Genomic DNA, 20,877 nt, shown 5'->3' with positions numbered 1-20,877 from the left:
ATAACGTGAGAACTTGTGGGGCAGAGAAGGGGGAGAGTGGCTATGATAGATAAGGCTCTTTGGTCCGGTTATAGTCTAAGTCTGCTAGACAGAAATTTTACTGATGGGTTTATTTAATATACAGCCCAGCCAGGGATCTTCTTTTAATTATTTAGAACTAATACAGCCTAAGCTGAGGATCGAACTCTGCTCTCCACCTCCAAGGTCGGCAGCTTTATGTGTTACGCCACCTCTCCTCGCTTCACTTTGTTTCCATTGCGTGACCTTTAAGTGCCCCTGGGGCACAAGCAGGGGCCTACTAGAGTGCTTCTCTATCGGAATGCACTGTGCGGTCCCCCGGGGTATACACTATGCGTCATGTTTTCTGTTCCGATTGGTCATGCCTTTCCACAGTTTGTGGGTGGCCACAAAGCCTAGCAACCGTAAAGACAATATCACTACATCCCATCTAATTGAGTTAACTTCAAATTATCAATTTCTCAGTTCTCGAAATAAGGTATTCAAGCCAAGCCGGCTGTTGCGTGAAGAAAGTTAGGCAGATGCTCTTAAATATACTATACACAGAAGATTCGTTTTAAGGTTCCTCTCAATATGCAAAAAAAAGAACTAAGGATCGATCATGTATCTATAGAGCTATCCTGTATATTTGTTTCTGCATTTCAATAGTAGGAATGAGTGTATAAGAGAATCGGGTTGCCTTTCACCTGATTCACTTGTGCCAAAGTAAATAGTGGCCAAATGTGTTGGCAGAGTAGACAGTAAGGCTGGAGGTTGGGACACCCAGTTACCACTTGTTGGCTGACCTTTGATGCAGGGTGAGTACAATAGAAAGTCCTGGACAATGAATGTAATAATTATGTGGAGCGCTGTCTCGTGCACTGTGAGGCTATCGGCAGGGCTTAAGCAGCAGCAAGTTGAACCCACTATTTCAAAAGAAGGAGTTTGTGCAGGTTTTTTTTTTATTTTTAAACGGGTGGTGGACACTGTCCCTCATTTTTAAGGACCAAGGCTTGTTTTTCATCCTCGGACTTCATCTAGAGTAGGAGAGACCGGAAGGAGAGGAAGAAAGGAGGAAGAGAAAAAATAGGGAAATTGTGATAAATGAGAAAGCATGGATGGAAAAGAAACTGCGAAGTGAGATGAAGAGACAGGCAGTGTGGCTTGCTGGAAGAAAGGTGTGAGGTGGAATCCAGTTTAGACAGCCTTGGTATTTTTCTAACATGGCATTTGTAAGTGCCAGTGGCGGGCTCTTAAAAAATCTTTAGGCCCCTGCACTTATTTATAAATTCAACCCTAAATGGAGTACATTACTGTGTGCCACTTTTACTGTGTGTACATGTGTTGTGTTTGCATAGCGCAAACATTCCCAAAAGACAGCAGAGCTGTGTACAGGCTCAAAGGAAGAGAGCAGCAGTGAAAGGTGGGTGTGAATGCCCTCATTCTGTTTCGAACAGTAGTCACACAACTACCAAGAGGCCCTGTGTGTTGTGGCCCCACACGCTTTCTGTTGGCTAGGTGAGTGTCTTTGACAGGCGTACCTATTGTGTTTTTTTGTGGTTTTTTTTGGTCGAAGCCTACATCTTTTGGACCTTCGGAAACAGCCATGAGAATGCATTTCACCCATTGCTTGCCAGTGGCTTTGTACCTCACATTTTCTTGCTTTTATTTGGACTGTTCAGCTTGAGTTTGTCCCTTCCATTGCCCAGTCAAGTCAAGTATTACACAGTCTCCTCCCTCGGGACTCGCTCCTCTCTCCGAACTTTGCCTCGCAATGCAGGAACATCGCTGCCAGCAGCAGCAGTGCCGACCGGTGGGGCCGCATCCCAGGCTGAGCTTTGCGGGGAACCCGAGGAGTGGCAAGGGGTCAGCGGTGCCACCGGCAGGTCCTGGCTCTGCAGTCATGCAGCTCCCAGGATGCAGGACTTCTGCTCATACTCTCATACCGTCACTCACTCTTCCCTTTCACCACTCTCCGTCTCTCATTGCCTCTATCTTCTGCTCATACTCTCATCCCGTCACTCACTCTTCCCTTTCACCACACTCTCCTTTTCTCACTGCCTCTCTCTCTTCTGCTCTTACTCTCATCCCATCACTCACTCTTCCCTTTCACCACACTCTCCTTCTCTCACCGCCTCTCTCTCTTCTGCTCATACTCTCATCCCGTCACTCACTCTTCCCTTTCACCACACTCTCCTTCTCTCACCGCCTCTCTCTCTTCTGCTCATACTCTCATCCCGTCACTCACTCTTCCCTTTCACCACACTCTCCTTCTCTCACTGCCTCTATCTTCTGCTCATACTCTCATCCTGTCACTCACTCTTCCCTTTCACCACACTCTCCTTCTCTCACCGCCTCTCTCTCTTCTGCTCTTACTCTCATCCCGTCACTCACTCTTCCCTTTCACCACACTCTCCTTCTCTCACCGCCTCTCTCTCTTCTGCTCATACTCTCATCCCGTCACTCACTCTTCCCTTTCACCACACTCTCCTTCTCTCACTGCCTCTATCTTCTGCTCATACTCTCATCCCGTCACTCACTCTTCCCTTTCACCACACTCTCCTTCTCTCACCGCCTCTCTCTCTTCTGCTCATACTCTCATCCCTTCACTCACTCTTCCCTTTCACCACACTCTCATTCTCTCACCGCCTCTCTCTCTTCTGCTCATACTCTCATCCCGTCACTCACTCTTCCCTTTCACCACACTCTCCTTCTCTCACCGCCTCTCTCTCTTCTGCTCATACTCTCATCCCGTCACTCACTCTTCCCTTTCACCACACTCTCCTTCTCTCACCGCCTCTCTCTCTTCTGCTCATACTCTCATCCCGTCACTCACTCTTCCCTTTCACCACACTCTCCTTCTCTCACCGCCTCTCTCTCTTCTGCTCTTACTCTCATCCCGTCACTCACTCTTCCCTTTCACCACACTCTCCTTCTCTCACTGCCTCTCTTTCTTCTGCTCATTCTCTCATCCCGTCACTCACTCTCCCTTCAACACACTGCTAACTCTCTCCAATGCACCACTCTCTCTCACCCTAATTTGTTTTTCCTTCTTGGCTCTATCTCTATTCATTATCCCTCCCCGACTCCTCCTGATTCTATAGAGCACTTTTCAAAAATTGTTGTAACCATCGTCCATTTGCGTGAGATTACGCTATTGGCATTGTAAATGACAATGGCATTAATGTATCTGTTTTCAAAACCAACACATAAATAAAAAATTTGTCATTGACAATGCCAATCGCTCTAACTTTGTCAAAGGCAAAACCATTGCATTGTAAATGCTTGTTTTCTCTGCCCCCACTCGACGGATCACCCCGAAACTTTCTATGCACAAACGAGTCCAAAAGTATAAATTTACGAATAAATAATGTATTACATGACTACACTACACATTGGGGCTACTGTAACTGTTGGTAATATTCTTGTGAGACTCATGGAGCGCTACAAAAATATACTGAGTTTGAGCCATTATTAATCTATACATCGCTGTTGTATTAATAAACATTGTTCAAATGAGTGATGTTCACTTTGATGTAACTTTCCTGATGTAGGATATTCTAGAGTTATGTACATTTTTAAATTGACGCTTGTGGATAGCATTCGAAGGAGCCCAACTATTTCTCATGCTCTCAGCCCTGAGACACCTTCTTCAACTCCTCAGAGTGACACAAACAGTGCTTAATTTGAGCAGGTGGTTTGCGGTGCTCAGCACCAGCGCTTAATCATCAACACTGGAGCTTTTCATGAGCACCAGTTAAGGATACGTTAATGTATGGGGAGATTAAGTTTTCTGCCCAGAATCACAGCATGTTGTGCCTCCTGAAGAGTCCTGGCACTTATTTATTTATTTTGTTTACATATTAAGCACTGGATGCAAGAACATACTGGTAGGCGGGGGTTGGCAAAGTATTCAGTTACGTGACGTGAAATGCCCCTATTCATGCTCAAAATAATGAACATTCCCAAAAAATATTTTAAAAGTATCTGATGACCGCTTTTATAGACTCTGATTTGTCTATCATGCATTTTTATTCGCTGTGCTATGTCTAGTTTATATCGAACAAAAAGGCTCACTGAGTTAAGCGCCCTCAGTTGACATTTCGGTGAACTATATGCTGAATCTCAGTAGTCAATTTGGCCTTCCATATTTCTGATGTACGTAAATAGAATATTTCACATTGAAAAATAGTAACATCTGTTATTTGCAGAGTTCATGGATTTTTATTATAAACGCGTTATTTCTATATGTTATGCTACATGTCAGAGCTACAGCCTGCTAAGCAAATGGCAGAACCAGGTGCATATTATTAAAGAAAAAAATCAAATAAAGTGGGGTTAGACAAGCTAGTAGCGCAAACCATCAGTAGAGAAAAGCAACTAGACTGGGGTGTGAGGTACTTCTTCGCGGCTAGAAAACGGAACATAAGTGAGAAAACACAAAGCGAAAACACCAAGTTCTGCTCTCTGAGATGTATGTAGTAGTAGACTGAAAACTTCTTCAAGCTATATTTTTGGAAATATTGTTTTCGCAAATACCGACATTGCGACCACTGATAACAGACTGGCTCCAAAGAGAAAGAAGTCTTGGTTAAAGATATGTTATTTCTATGTATCACACAAGACGAAGGTGCATTTTACATACAATTACTGCAAAACAACATACTCATTTACTACAGGAAGTGCAAGCCTGCGCCTATCACTTGCTTCAAGTTTGAGATGTATTTAGTTATTAGCTCAGCCAATCAGAACTCTGGCACTAACTGCGGTCTGCCTACATTCTAAGCTGAGTGTGTGTGTGATGGAGGGACTCATACTAGATGGACACAGTTGGCAAGTCCGCCTGCAAAGTTCAGTGAGTTTACGGTTGCAAGTGCTGACAGCCTTATTGCCTGCGAGCTATCGGGTGTTTAAACAGACAATCATAAGTACGCACATCAGAGTCATAATAGGGGGTTGGCAACAATGGCAGTCAAAGCCCTCTGCAGTTAAGGCTCTGAGCAATGGGCAATAAGGCTTCTTAGCATCATGTATGCACTGCTGAGATTGGTTTAAACAGTCAGGATGCTGGCATGCACTCTTGCTTCTGGAGACATTCTACGTCCAATTAAAGTGTTAAGCAAGGAGATTAAGCAGAAAGCAGCAGTTACTACATATCGTTAACCCCCATTACTTGTCCTTCCCTACATTATGCACACTCATTTTTGGGTCAGTGGTTTAACGAAAAGTGATACAGGCACAGCACCCACCACTGTAGGGTGGGAGGAGGGGCCCTGAATCTTCCACAACTCAAAGATATTAATTGGTCTGAATGGGACCCCCTGCGGAATTCGGGGAGTTCTGTACAGAGGGTCCCTGCTTCGGACCGAGCTCATAGTTGCAGGGCTGGTAATTAGTTACCTGTGATTTTATGCCATTTGCAAGCAATTTTAGCCGTTTTCAATGCACTTGCGAGAGGGTGACAACATTTAAGTATATGTTCTGCATAATGCGATGGTGGTTTCTACATTCCTGGGCAAACTCTTCTCTGCTCCATGCTTAAGGTTGCCATTGGCATGAATGTACAGAGAAAATGGTAACCAACATATATACACACTCCTTTCACCATTCGAAGACGTACCCTTAACAAGCATTTGTAATGCAATAATTCTCACATTTACGAGAGATTGAGCTATTAGCATTGCAAATGACAATAGCTTAAACGCTCTCAAAAGCGAGACCTATTGTATTGCACATGCAATTTATGGAAATCGCTCCATGCCGCGCTTTCACGTTAATGTCGGCCACGTACCCTTCTTTAGACGAGCCGTATCTAAAGAAAGGGGCGCGGCTACCATTAAAGTGAAAGTGCTGCATGGAGCGCTTTTACAAAAAAGCAGCTGTTTGTCAAGTTGACAAACAAATGCTGTTTTTTGTAAAAGTGACCCATGCGGTTTCACTTTAATAGCGGCTGCACATCTTTCTTTAGACGCGGCTTGTCTAAACAAGCATTTACAATGCAACGGTTTCGCCTTTGCAAAAGTTAGAGCTATTGGCATTGTAAATGACAACATTTTTATTTATGTGTTGGTTTTGAAAACATAAATAAATGGCATTGTCATTTACAATGCCAATAGCTTAATCTCTCGCAAATGCCACACACACACACCCACAGAGAGCCCCCACACAGAGCCCTCCCCACACAACCACCCACACAGAGCCCCCCCACACACACACACAGAGCCCCCCACACACACACACCCACACAGAGCCCCCCCACACACACAGAGCCACCCACACACACACAGAGCCCCCCCACACACACAGAGCCCCCCACACACACATACAGAGCCCCACACACACACACACACACACACAGCCCCACACACACATACACACAGAGCCCCCCCCCACACAGAGCCACCCCACACACCCACATGAGCCCCCCCACACACTGAGAGCCCCCCCACACAGAGCCCCCCACACACTGCGAGCCCCCCCACACACTGCGAGTCCCCCTGGTCCAGGGCGCTGTTCTCCCCCGCGGAACGCGCCGGCCCTGCCCTGTGCAGTGGCCAGCAGGGCTTGTCCTCCAAGGGTTATGAGATTCAGGATCGGTTTCTGCCCAAGACAAGATACTAAATTATTAAAGCGGGAAATGTCACCGGGCTGCTGCCCCATCTGTGGCGATACACAGCGTCGGCGCATCCTGGGCGGCTGCTGAAGTCACACTGGACAAGAGAGAACATGCAGGATTTACTGCCTCCAATAGACTGCAGCCGGGCGAACGGACTGTACATAATTCATGTGTGGGCTTATCTGACCCCTGTATTATTTAATGCTGCCAAATGCCTGTGTCTGGGAGAGGGTTGTGAAAGTGCACCGGAGAAAGCTGTGCGAGTCTTGTGGCTGTGCTGAGCGTCCTGCTTTCCCTTTGTCAGGTCCTTTGCTAGCAAAGCTTGCCACAGCTCGGTGTGTGAAGGATTGATGCTCACGGTGAGCCGTGGTGCGTACTTGACACCTGAGTTATGCCCCGCGTATCCTGGAGGGGATCTCTTCAACTCATATCTATAAATACATGTGTCTCAGCCACGGCTCTCCGACGGACTGCCCGGCGCGGGGGTCGCTCGTCTTAGCAGAGCGAGGTATATGGTTCAATAGGCATTGGTGGTGATGTGAGAGTATCCGTGCTAGGGAAAGTGAACCCTGGGGTCGTCCTACAGTGCGTGGAGCTTTGGCAGGGGGTCAGCCGCCATCTCCGGCCGTTTCACACTGTATGGGGACTGCCGGCCAGGCGCCCTGCACAAGCTGGGGTCTCCCGAACTTAGGGGCTTCTTATGTCAAGAATGCAAACCGAAATGTTAAACCTACACTACGTTTCTGGCGGGTTTATATCACCAAGACGGAGCGCCTGGGACGGCCTAGGAACATTATCAAATATTATATATCCACTATTTATCTTCTGTGTGCTCTTGGCACGTGGATTTCACTGTTCAGTGAGGTGCCTAAAACTACAGGAAATGTAAAAAGCGTCATATATCTGAATAGTGAGTTGACTGTTCGCAGTGACTCTAACACATTATATTTACTAGCACTGTTGAAAATAAGCCTGCGTAATACGTTGGTAGGTATATATGTGCATGGATTAGTGCATGTAGACTTATAATTATACCATGACATTCCTTCCACACACATACATGTGTGCGACGTGTTTTTAAAAATGGTAGATGCTTGCAGGCTCTCTTTACTTCCAAGTGCTGTAAAAGAATTCGGCTGTAAAGCCATGCTCGTTTTGTGTTTATATATCGAGCACGGGTGATAAATATTTAAGTACGCATTTGTTTAGAGTCCGGGCGGCAGCAGGCTGCAGCCAGCTCAATGGGTCCTGGCAGTAAGCACAGGGACTGCTGCTAAAATTACAAGTGAAAACTCTAATTAAAGCCACACGTCGTGTCACTGCCGTGCTCCGGGGTCGGTCGGAGGGCTTCTATTGTCCATGAAGGCCCTCTGTCGGACTGCGGGTTCATGTGACCATGCGGCCCCTGCAAGAGCCGGTCACAATGAGTCCTGCCCTGGCCTTGAATAATTAACAAGCATTTACAAGTGGGGCCGGTACGTAACATGTAGGAAAATTAAAAAACTTACCTCCGGGAGTCGGCTCGGAGTAGGGAGCGGGTCGGGTCTGCGTCCTCACAGGGAGAGCCGTCCGGCTGGTGTGACGAAGGATGTCGAAGAAAAAAAAAAAAACCCCGCCCACCGCCTTATGACGTGGGCAAAAAGAGAAAAATTCTACGGAACGCCCACAAATCGCCTTGGACAATGACGGACATATCTCTGTTCCAATGGCTAGCCTCCATTTATGGAGCTAGCCAATGGAACAGAGAGGCGGGACAAAGCCCCATACTGGTAAACAAAAGTTTTCGTCTGCGCGAACGCTGCTGCACAGCGGATCGCCAGGCGAAACCTAATAAAGGAGGCTGGCCGACATTAAAGTGAAAGTGCCGTATGGAGCACTTTTACAAAAAAATATTTGCAATCCAATAGGCCTCGCATTTGCAAGAGTTTAAGCTATTGTCATTGCTAATGCCAATAGCTCAAACTCTCGTAAATTCGAGACCTATTTCATTGCAAAGAAGCGGCCACGATTGTCCTGGGCTGGTTTGAAAATGGAAGAGTGCATGGCACGCTGAATGTTGCAGGAAAGCATGTTGTGCCTGCAGTACCAGGAACTTATTAAAGAAAATAATGCTTACAGACTAAATAAACATCCCATGTAACAACAGAAGTAAATGGGCTAGTCTTCATGGAAGGTTATAAATGACGACAAGGCGGTACTAAGGCGGGGCTAAAAAGCCATGAATCAGAAGCCAGCATTTATGAAGGACAATGACAAAAGCCAATTAAAAATATGGGTGGAGAGTGGGTGTGACTTCAAGCACATACTCGAATACAGAATGCCTTGCAAAGGAGTGCATGCGCTGCCAAGTCTCGACCTGAAAAAAGGAGTCAGAAGAAAAGACAGTGAGGAGGATAAATAGAGAGTGTGAAAATTGAGTCAGCGTCACACAGCAGGTCGGGGTCTTGGCATGATTTTAAAGTTTGTAGGGACTATAACTGAGGCAAAGCGGACTCAAATTTCCTCCTTTTCTGATTAGCTAAAACCAAACTGCATTCCAACTTGAGACCCATAACAATGCATGGTTTTCTAAAGAGCTTTGGGATAACTAAATCCACGATGGAGAAGCGGCAAATAATTCTTGTTTAAAAGGATACTCCTCACTGTTTCGAATGTCAACCACCAGTAGCTTTGGCTTGCTGGACTTGCTCTTCTTCAGGATAGCCTTGGGTCCGGTGAGCTCGCACAAGTCAATGAGGTCCTCTGCTGAGATCCGCGGCGACTGCTCAGCCTTCAGCTCGCTCAGCTTAATGGGTTCTCTGGCCTTAGGAGGAGACACAGAAGATGGTGCTTCTGAACAAACTCAAATGCTGAGGCGCTTGCCTGCATCATCCATCACAATTTACAGCAGCTAGACTAATAACAAAACTGGTTTATGCTCATTTATTGATGTTCGATTAATTATAATCATTACAACACAACATATATATTCCTTCCCACCCCCTCACTAGAATAATAACAAACTGGTTTATGCTCATTTATTTATGTTTGATTAACTATAATCATTACAACACAACATATATATTCCTTCCCACCCCTCTCCAACCAACTGGTTTTTCTTGCTTGACTACCCCATGCAGAGAGATTGGTTCACCTCCACAAGCCCGGATTTAAAAGTCACTATTAAAAGCCAATTGTTCACCTGACAGTTTTTTGGTCCATTGTCATCCTCGAGTTTGGTGCCCTACGTCGAACCCTTCCCATATTGCACACAGGACCAGCAATACTTACTATTAATGTTTGTGTGTTAACATTTGGTTTTAACACGGCCGGAAGGGTTCCACTCTAGTTGTTCCCTGATTGCACAATGGTCCAAAAATGCTCAGTGCTAAAAATACCTATTTTAGAAGTTGGTTTAACATACAAGGGAGAATCCAACTTCAATCTTCCGGGGAATGCCCAAAACGCCTAAGTGATTAACCAGAAAAGCCCATGCATTTGGGTTAAACACAATGTGCATATATGTTCGAAGTTGGTTTTAACACACAAGGAGGTTCCACTTCAACATTTTTTGTGTTGAGATCTTCTCTGTCTGGTCTGCTCCCTCCCTCACTGACCATGACTGGTTAGTACTGGAATAGTCCTATGCTATTATGCATTCGTCAAAGATGACTAGATATCTTAATGTTGCTAGAAATAAACTCCAAAAAGTCTTTTGAGTGATTGTACAAAAGCACTAGTTCAATAAATAAAGTCTAAGCATGGTAGGGTCAGGGGCGGCCTTAGGCATGTGCAAGCTGTGCACCTGCACAGGGTCACCAAACCCCAGGGTCCACCACGCCAATATATATCCTTAATATAATAATCCTCTGAGGATGAATACATATTTGCGTGGCGGCCCCTGGCAGGGATTTGGCGGCCTCCGGCTCTGTTCCACTTTCAAACACCCTGAGCCCCCCCCCCCCCCCTCTTTACTGGCCTGCGCGCTCCACCCCGCCCGGACCCCCTCTTCCGGGGCCCCCTACCTACGCTCTCTGCCCAGGGCCACCATGAGCCCAGAGCCGCCCCTGGTAGGGTTAACAATGTAGGTGGGAATTTAACAAAAAGACATAGGAATATAGAAAACAGATGTCATCTTGGGCTGATTAGAACCTTGTGTCCTTTAAACCAATCTCTGAGCACGCACATTAACCCCTTGAGGGTATGCGGAGAAGCGTGACTTAAGAGGACACGTTGAGTCTACATTAGTGGAGAAGTGTGGCTCACTGGTTAGAGGCGGCAGACCCTGAAGCAGAGGTCAGACCCGGGACCAGGGTTCAATTCCCGACGCGGCAGGGTCTTGAGCCCAAATATCCACGGACTCGATAATTCTCGTTTCGGTGCCTACTCGAGTCACTTGTTCACACTCTGCAGCTCTGGGCATTAGCTTGCTTAATCTCCACTACGGACCCCCCGCGGCGGGATGCCTCGCTTTCACCATGGAGATGCCCAGTACGGGTATCTCACAGGGAAAAACCAGGACGGGTTCCCAAGGCAAGCGCCGAGATGCCTACGGGTAATCGAGCGCTATATAAGAACGCTTAATAATAATAATAATAATAATTAGTCTGGCTGCCTGGACCTGGGTGAACATCACTGGAGAATGAAGCTTTGCAACAGTGGTCAGCAGACTACGTTTAAAATGACCTCTTGCCAGGGATCCCAGAACATTGGGTCCCAGAGAGGATCGTGGTCGTTTTGTGTGCAAGTTCCCCTTTAAGAGCTGCTATGACAGGGTCTGGTGAACTTGGGGACGAGCTGTCTCGTAGGAGAAACCCTAGAACTTGCTCCTCATACGTGATGTTTTTAATTCTTAATGTTTCCTTTAACTGTACCCGAGCTCAAAGCTGCACTAACAAAGTATTGCAGCCAAGCTCATGAAGAAATCGCCTGCCTCGGTTAAAATTTACGGTTTGAAAAGAGTTTCTAGACATGAGGTTTCACAGTTTCAAAATTTTGGGTCAAACAAACAAAATTCTTCATTATTATGAAACCTACTCTGATTTTCATTTCCTCATCCCATTCCTACCATGTCCTGTTGCAAAAGAACGAGTAACTTACCTCTAATCATGCTGTGACGTACTCCTTCCTCCTACAGCATCTTATGTGCAAAACTCAACCCTCGTCTTCAAGGGTGCTGCTATGGAAGTGGTGAATTTAAAGAATCCTTGGCGCAGGTATTCATTACAAAGCAAATTACTTACCTTTGGTACATTCTGTCTGATGGATACAGGATACATTCATCTTAAATGTGATTTTAATGTGGCTCGTTTTTCACCGTACTTAGCTGCTGAGAAGGGATGGAAAACTAACACGTAACTAACACTGGCCCTCAAACGTCATATCATCACTTCCTGTGGAGCAAGGCACACCAGTCTAGCCATCAGTGGCGTCACTTAGTACCGGATGACTAAACATGCTATAAAATATCCAGACCCGGTCTGGCGTCTGAGGTCATCTGAAGGAGCAGCTATCAAATTAGCAGCTCAAAATAGCATAAACTCCAGTATAATGACCCCAAATCTTCTAAAATCGAAACCACAGAATTCTGGGTTTTAAGAACTAAGACGAAGAAAGGAGAATCAAGTAATGAAAACTATCAGTAAATAATGCTAAAATTACCGCTTCATTTCTCATAAAGGACTGGGATGAGGAAAGGGATAGTAACACGATTGTTTCAAGCGTTTAAAAAAGTAGGTTCAAATGGAGAGCAGAAATGTCATTTTTAATGTCAACCAAGACCAGAAGAACAACTTACTTACTTTCGGTAACAGCTTATTTGGTAGGGACTATCTAGCCTCAGATTCCTTACCTTAGAATTTTCCCCAGGCGCCAGACTTGATCCGGAATTCTTTTCTCAGCGGTACCCCTGCGCGCTGGTAAGGGGCGTCGTTCACGCCGGAAGTGACATACGCAGTGCATCAGTTTCTTTTTGCAACCTTCAAGCCAGGAGCATGGAGCCACGAAGGAGACTGACCACTGGCGTGGAAAACTAGGGCTCTGAAAGGAAAACAGCCTTGACCCTAGAAATGTGTTCGCAGACTGGGGAGGATGGATGGGTCTGTAAGCAATCTGCGGCTAGATAGTCTATACAAGATAAGGCGTTACTGAAAGTAAGTAACTTGTTCATCTGAGAGACTCTTCTAGCCACAGATTCATTACCTTAGGATAGATACCCAAGCAATACCTTCCCTGTGAACATGATTTAAACCAGAAAGTCCTATAAGACTGAATGGACAAAATGCCCATCCCGACGGACCGGACTGTCCAGGCATTAGTGTTTGGTGAATGTGTGCAGAAAGGCCCACATTGCTGCCTGGCAGATGTCCAGGACTGGAACTGTGCGTGCTAACACAGTGGTCGCAACTTTTGTTCTGGGAATAGGCACGCCAACCCTCTGGCTCTGGGGTTACTTCTTGGCCAATGCGTTGCAGATCTTGATGCAGAGCACAATCCATTGGGAGATGGTTCGCTTCTGCATGCCCTTCCCTTTCTTAGTCGCGACAAACCCCACAAAGATTTGACCGTCCACCTGGAACGGTTTTGTGCAGTCAAGGTAGAATGACTTCTCTTTTTGGGTCCAGTAGGTTGCGTCTCTCTTCTTTAGAAGGATGAGGCGGGTATAAGGTAAGCAAAGTGATGACTGGCCTATGTGGAACGAGGTGACTACTTTCGGCAAGGACGCTCGAGTACCATGGACTAGCTTGTCTTGGAAGAAAGACACATATGAAGGCAGATCAATGACCCTCCGGGCAGCTTTTATTTACCATTAGGAAGGCTGTCTTGATGGTCAGAAGTCTAAGAGGGCAGGTATAAAGCGGCTCAAAGGGAGCGCATATCAGAAAAGTAAGAACCAAATTAAGGTACCATTGAGGCATTACACATGTAGTCGGTGGAAATGTGTTGGAGACCTTTAAGGAACCTATTTACAATAGGAGACATTTGAGAGGGAAGGTTGATCTGGAAGCTGCAGGAAAGTAGAGATGGCAAACAAGTAACTCTTTAAGGTGCCCAATGAGGAGCCCTGCTGAGAAAGGGTAGGGATAAGCAACAAGCCTTGAGAAAGGGGGGCAGATAAGAGATCAATCTGTTTCTAAGCACATCATGCCACAAATTTATTACAACATCTGGCATGCACTGTCTTGTCGGAGGGATGCCGAGCTGCCAAAATAACATTGCAGATTTCAGGCAGAAGGCCAAAAGCTGTCAACGGTTGCCGCTCAATCTGCCCACATGAAGGCAGAGCGTTGAGAGGTTTGGGTGGAGAACCCTTCCCAGCTGCTGCGGCAGAAGATCCTCCTAAATAGGCAGTCTGATTGGATGAACAACAACCATGCTGAATAGCTTGGAATACAGGATCTCTGCCTAGTCTGGTGCTACAAAGATGACTTCGGCCAAGTCTTTCCTTATCTTCTTGAGAACTCTAGGCATGAGCGGTATGGATGGAAAGGCATACAGGAGGCCTGGGCACCAATCAAGACTAAAAGTGTTTCAGAGTGACAGTCACCTTGGAAACTCCATTGTGCAAGACATCTGACATTGCCTGTTCTTGGCGGCATCAAACAGATATAACCAAGGCTCTCCCCACTGCTGAAAGAGGCCTTGCACTACCTCTGGATGGCGGTGCCATTAATGATCGTCTAGGCATCAGTGGCTCAATTTGTCCGCCCTGGTTCTCAGACAGCCTGCCAAGTGTTGAACCAACAGGGATATGCCCTGCAGTTTCAGCCATGTCCAGAGGCACAGGGCCAATTGACAAAGGGTCCACGACCCCACCATACCCTGTTTGTTGCATTACCACATGGTGGTGGTGTTGTCACTGAACACCTGTACTACCTTTCTCTTGATGGAGTGTAGAAAGACTTTTTAATGCCAGCCGGATCGGTCAGAGCTCCAACAGGTTGATATGTAGTCTGGATTTCCCCAGAGACCATAGGCCTCTGATATCGACCTCTCCCAGATGGCCGCCCTATCCCAGGACTGGCACATCTGTCACTACTGTCAGATCTAGTTGGGGAAGGAAGAGGGGTCTGCCATTGACCCAATCGTGGTTCGTTAACCACTACAGCAGATTCTTTACAGTGCCCTCTGATATCTGGAACATGTCGGAGAGATTCCCCTGAAACTGCGCCTACTGGAGCTTCAGGTCTCACTGTAAAGACCGCATATGCCAATGGGCACGTATCACCAACAGGATGCAGGAGACCATGAGGACAAGCAGGCTCAGGTCTGTCTCACTGAAACCCATGATAGAGGTTAAAACATTGGTATCACATCCTGAATATCCTAGGCTCCCTGGTCAGGAGGATAAACCCAAAACTGCACTGTTTCTAGAACAGATCCGATGAAGGGGAGCATCTGAGAAGGGATCAGATTTGTCTTCGGCATGTTGATAGCAAGCCCCAGAAAGTGCAGTAGGTTTGCAGCTGTCTGGCAGGGGGAGATGACTGCCTGGGATGAACACGCCTTCAACAGCCAGTCGTCGATATAGGGGAAGACTGGCAACCCTGACCTCCGCAAATGAGCTGCAACCACCGCCATTACCTTGGTGAACACCCAAGGCGTGCTGGTAAGGCCAAAGGGTAGCACTGCAAATTGAAAGCACACATGGCCTACCAGGAACCGCAGGTAACGTCTGTGGGCAGGAAGGACAGGGATGTGGAAATAAGCATCATGCAAGTCCAATGCTAACATCCAGTCTCCCGGGTCCAATGCAGACAAGACCGGTGCGAGTGTGAGCATTTAGAATTTTGCCTTTTTCAGGAAGGAATTGACAGGGTGCAAGTCTAGAATAGGACGAAGGCCTTCATCATTTTTGGGCACCAGAAAGTAGTGGGAATAGCAACTACAACCTACTTCTGATCCTGGCACCCTCTCTATGGCTCCCTTGGCCAACAGGGCTGCAACTACCTGGTGGAGCACAGCTAGATGGTCCTCAGTAAGCCTGACAAAAGTGGATGGTATGGGTGGAGGGGTAGCCACGAAGGGTAGGGAGTAGCCCATTCGGAAAATCTGGGGAACTCAGCGGTCTGTTGTTCTTGATCTCCGGTGGTGCAGGTGATGGTGTATTCTGCAGTCCACTGAATGACTGTGATGGTCAGAGGACAAACTAAAGGGGCTTGGTGGCGGGCGAGGGGACAGAGGGGTGGGGGTGGTTGACTGGGCCAGCCTATGGCTGCCTGACCCACAGAGACTGTAGGTATTGCGTCTTTGGTTACATAGAACTGGGAAGCTTGCAGGCCATGATGGCTTTGCGGGAAAGATGCGACTAGTAGCCCCTTCCGTGGTCATGAAAGGCGTAAAAGGTGGAATGAGCTTGCCGTGGCCATGGATAGGCCCAAGGACCGAGCTGTAGTCCTGCTGTTCTTGAAGCACTCCAGAGCTAAGTCCGCTTGTCCCCGAAGAGACAGAAGCCATCTAAGGACATGTCCATAAGCAAAGCTTGGACATCCCCTGAAATGCAAATAGTTGACAGCCAGGTGTGCAGCTGTAAGGCCACAGACGAAGAAGTCACTCTGCCTAGTGAGTCGGTCGTGTCCAGCTCACAACTGATTGTGAACTTAGCAGCGACTCTCCCATCAGCCATAGAGAGGGAGACTATAGCCTGGGCCTCCTCTGGGACCATGGGCAGCATCTGCACAACCAAATCCCAGAGGGAATGGGAGTAACGGCCCAAAGGGCATACATTGTTTGCAGAGCACAATGCCAGGCTGGCAGAAGAAAACATTTTCTTTCCCAAGGTTTACAGCCTTTTGATTCCCTATCTGGTAGGGTGGTCGGGAATGCACCAGGATTTCCAAGGGAAGTGGAGGCTTGGACTACCAGGCTCTCCGGGTTAGGGAGTTGGGTGAGAAAAGAGGGGCTTCCCAGGCTGGGGCATTGGCAGTGGGCAATTGTCCTGTCCACAGAAGCCCCTGTGCAGGGCTTGGACTAGGCCCGAGCAACACCTCTGTAAGGGGTTAATTAAATGGGAGAAGCAGTTCTGAAGTGGTGCTTCCCGGTTGAAGCACCTCCGTCAAAACGTTAGTCTTGACAGCCACAGAGGGCAACTGAAGGTCAAGGACCTCAGTCACCCTCCTCACTACCATAGCAATGTGGCACCTTCCCCCATAGCCACCACAGGAGGATAGACCAAGTCAGTATCTGAAGAGGTGTCCAGTCCACCAGCATTCGCTAATTCATCATACCAGTCCATGTTTGGGGTCAGAAGGCTGGTATTCTATAGGGTCTAGTGGCCCCTCCCAATCTTCACCAAGTCCTAGCCCATAAGAATAGGGCTCAAGTTCTTTCCTGGAGGGAATGGCTCCAATCGGCGTCCGACAATGTCACTCCGGCTCCGTGTTAGTGTCAGGGATAAGAATGGGGGCTGCGTCTGGAGAGTCGAAAAGGGGATCTGAGATGAGGAAGGTTAAGGTGGTATGACCAGCATCAGTCCGGATCCATCTGTGGATCCAAGGTGAACGACACTGAGGCTGAACCCGTCAGCAGTAAACCAGTAGTGGTCCCTCCCAAACACACAGGGCCCAAAGGCGCGCCAGCCGGAAAGGGTCACCCAAATATGAGATGCATGGCCTTATAGAACTCTTGGAGTTGGGCAGGGGTCGCTCCAGCAAACTCGGGGAGACAGCATTGGGCAGGCTAAACAGTGGAGCCAGGCCTTGAGAGTCAACACTCCCATGCCTCATATGATGACTTCGATACAGAAAAGGGGGTGGTGATGAACAGAGTGTCTGAATTAAGCAGACCACTCTTACCCAGTCCAAAGATCAGGGCTTGATCCATCACCGTTATTTATCTCACTGCCCCATCCCAGCTCAGAACCTGGCTATATGCAAATTAGTCTGTCCCTGGCCCAGTGCATCATGGGAACAGGGCAGACCAAACTACCAAGCCAATTCTTCACCAGAAAGGAGACAAGCTACTAAAAGGGGGTGGTGATGAACAGAGTGTCTGAATTAAGCAGACCACTCTTACCCAGTCCAAAGATCAGGGCTTGATCAACAGGGGGTGGTGATGAACAGAGTGTCTGAATTAAGCAGACCACTCTTACCCAGTCCAAAGATCAGGGCTTGATCACATATGATGACTTCGACAGGCGGGATGAAGTCGAAGACCTCTTTGACTTCTTACTCTTTTTCTTTTTATGGGACTTACCCGAATGCCCGGAAGACTTCAGCTATAATGGAGATCGTTGGCTCTGCGACCCATCCCAGGACCTTCCTCTCAACCGGGATCCAGACCATCAAGGAGTCACACATCGAGCGACAAAGAGCTTGAGGAATCACTCCCTCAAGGCATTGGGGTGCATGGTGTGACAATCTATGCACGTCTTGGCGTTACGGTTGCGCTCAAGGCACCAGAGACAGACAAGTTGCAGATCCGTCAGGAACATCTGTCAGTGACAGGAGCCGCAGGACTTGAACCCAGCCTTTTCTCATAGACATCCCTGACACAACAGGAGATAAATCAACTTAAAAAAAAAGTAAAAAAAGGACAGTCAAAAAATGACTAGGGGATTTTCTCTTTGTATCTGTGCTGACTGGCACGGAAAGAAAAGAACTAACGTCAGAGTGCTGGGCTGGCACCTATATAGAAACTGCACATGTCACTTCTGGTGCTGGCAAACCCACACCGAGCCGAACGACCTCACCAGCGCTCAGGGGTACTGCTCACGAAAAATGTATGGATCCAGTCTGGTTCCTGGGGAAAATTCTACGGTAAGGAATCTGTGGCTAGAAGTCTCTTAAATTTAAAAAAATGAAGACATGAGCCTTCGTTTACTTATTTAATTCACTAAAACATTTTTATCCAAAGTGTTTACAAACAATGAATTCAATGATATACTATACCAATGCAAACATGAATCTGACGCAAAATACAAGAGAGACAGAAACAGGTAGAGGTCAAGGTGAAAAAAGTATAATACAAGATTAGCGTCCCCAGGCATAATACGCCAGCAATGTTGAAAATAAAGATTGTACCCTCCCCTTCAAGCATCCCGAGATAGCTAAACCCATGGGACAACACTACAACCTAACCATTGACTCATTCATGGGGAAGAGTAACAATTTGGGGAGAAAGGGAGGGGAGAAACAGTTAAATTACCAGTAGGAGCATGAAAATGTGGATGTCGTGCTGTGGCACACCATTATTTACAACAAGGGGTGGTGATGGACAGAGTCTCCGAATTAAGCAGAATACTCTCACCCAGTCAAGAGATCAGGGCTAGATCCAACACCATTTTTTAGCTCATTGCACCATCCCAGTTTCAGAACCTGGCTGTATGCAAATTAGTCTGTCCCTGGCCCAGTGCATCATGGGAACAGGGCAGACCAGACTACAAAAGCCAATTCTTATACTGGGAAGGAAACAAGCTTCCGGGGACCGGTTTCTGGCATTTCAGCCGTCTTCGGCCCGGCTTGCTTGAATCCTGATGGTGCAATGAGCAAGGGACTCACATCTGAGTATACCCTTCCACGCTTAGGGTGGACAAAATTATTTACAACAAGGGGTGGTGATGGACAGAGTCTCCGAATTAAGCAGAATACTCTCACCCAGTCAAGAGATCAGGGCTAGATCCAACACCATTTTTTAGCTCATTGCACCATCCCAGTTTCAGAACCTGGCTGTATGCAAATTAGTCTGTCCCTGGCCCAGTGCATCATGGGAACAGGGCAGACCAGACTACAAAAGCCAATTCTTATACTGGGAAGGAAACAAGCTTCCGGGGACCACCAGCATGAGTAAAAACTATCTACAAGCCCGGTATCTGATATCAGCATAGTGACAGCAGGATCAGGCTCCATAGGCCACTTCCACAATCCAAGGGTCAGTCAAAGACGAAATGGAACATTGACTCAGAAGTAGCGGAGGGCACCCTGCACACATTAGCTAGCTTCTCAAGGCCTGTGCGCTATTCACATTGTTAAGTTCAGTTCTCAGAGCTCTTCTAGGAATCAGGAAAAAGCGACAAACAAAATAGTGATGCTGTGTTGAATTAGGACATAACCAATCAATGCAACTTATCTTTCAACGCTACCGCTTTATTGGGGGACTCTACTAAACAAAGAAATGTTTATCAAAGGATGGGATATGCTATGCATTCTTAACATTTTGGGGGCCCCAGTAAATTTGGGTCATGTTAAATCAGTTGTCCAAGACACCAAATATTTCTAAAACGGGGAGAGGGAGGCAGTAATAGGTAGAGGTAGGCATAGAGGAAGAGGGGTTTAGACAGAGAAATAGAAAAGGCACAGGTCACAGGCAGAAAGCATTGCATGCAAGATTAAGATGGACTGGGACATGGCCTCAAGTAATTACCAATGGGCAAGATTAATGCAAGCATTCCATCCATCACTTTCTTTTTGTGCATAGGTCTATTTATGCAGGCAAGACATTGGTGGTATCCTGGACTGGATAGGACAGCTTTGCAGACTTCCTCATTTCAGCGTCGGGCACCACCCAGGCACAGATTCGGAAGTGCCACAGGTAATGCCAACCTCTATCACAGGCAGACAGTGGGTGCCACAGAGCACTTTTGATACCAACTTCAATATAGTAAGCCAAACAGGCACATGTTAGAAAATGCCACAGCTGCAACAATGGAAACTGCTTGAGCGATGCAATTCCTCTGAAGTATTCACTATTCCAATCTCGAATGCGCCAGTCACACCAGGCACGGGGTCTGTTGTGGAAGGATGTCCTTGAACACAACCAGGTGTCCTGCGTTATCAGAGGTCTCCCCACCCTCTTCAAAAACCAGGTTTGATGAAGAGTGGGCCTACTCCCTGAAATCAGGGCGGCACTCATTACTATATCACTAAAAACGGATCTGTGAGAAACATACACTTAAAAAGCAATGTGCTAATCCAGTCTGACATTTAAGACTATATAGGATACCACCTGGTATTAAAAAACGAAATGCGAGAAACAGGTGAACCTGTACCCCAGTCCCACTAAACCATCAACATGTTTCTGCCTGGTGGCTCAACAGAGTCCATGTGCTAGACTGAACAATTGCCAATACTGTTGTATTCAATTCTTCTTATTTATCACAGCACATTGGAATTAAACCAAACATGGGACTAAGACTTCTACTTCAGTCTGAATAAATCATTCTGACACAGCTGACTGCAAGCAGCGTTCACGGCTGATAGAGAGAAGCACCGTTAACGGCTCAAGGAAGGATAAACTGCGAGCCTTTCACTTGGAAAAAATATTGCGAACAAGTCCCTACATATAATCCA

General features: G+C 47.0%; 1 protein-coding gene across 5 annotated transcripts in view; it reads right to left on the bottom strand.

Annotated features, from left to right (window-relative positions):
- Positions 1–20,877, bottom strand: part of TBCK (TBC1 domain containing kinase) — a 1,465,497-nt gene that overhangs the window by 318,446 nt on the left and 1,126,174 nt on the right. For all 5 annotated transcript variants that reach the window (XM_078676605.1, XM_078676609.1, XM_078676607.1 and 2 more), the window contains one exon: positions 9,250–9,416. In XM_078676605.1, the coding sequence (XP_078532731.1) occupies positions 9,250–9,416 (167 nt within the window). The remainder of the gene's footprint in view (positions 1–9,249; positions 9,417–20,877) is intronic.

Source organism: Lissotriton helveticus, chromosome 2_1 (genome assembly GCF_964261635.1).
Source record: "Lissotriton helveticus chromosome 2_1, aLisHel1.1, whole genome shotgun sequence".
NCBI classification, from domain to species: Eukaryota; Metazoa; Chordata; class Amphibia; order Caudata; family Salamandridae; genus Lissotriton; species Lissotriton helveticus.
This window is presented reverse-complemented; position numbering and strand designations above follow the sequence as displayed.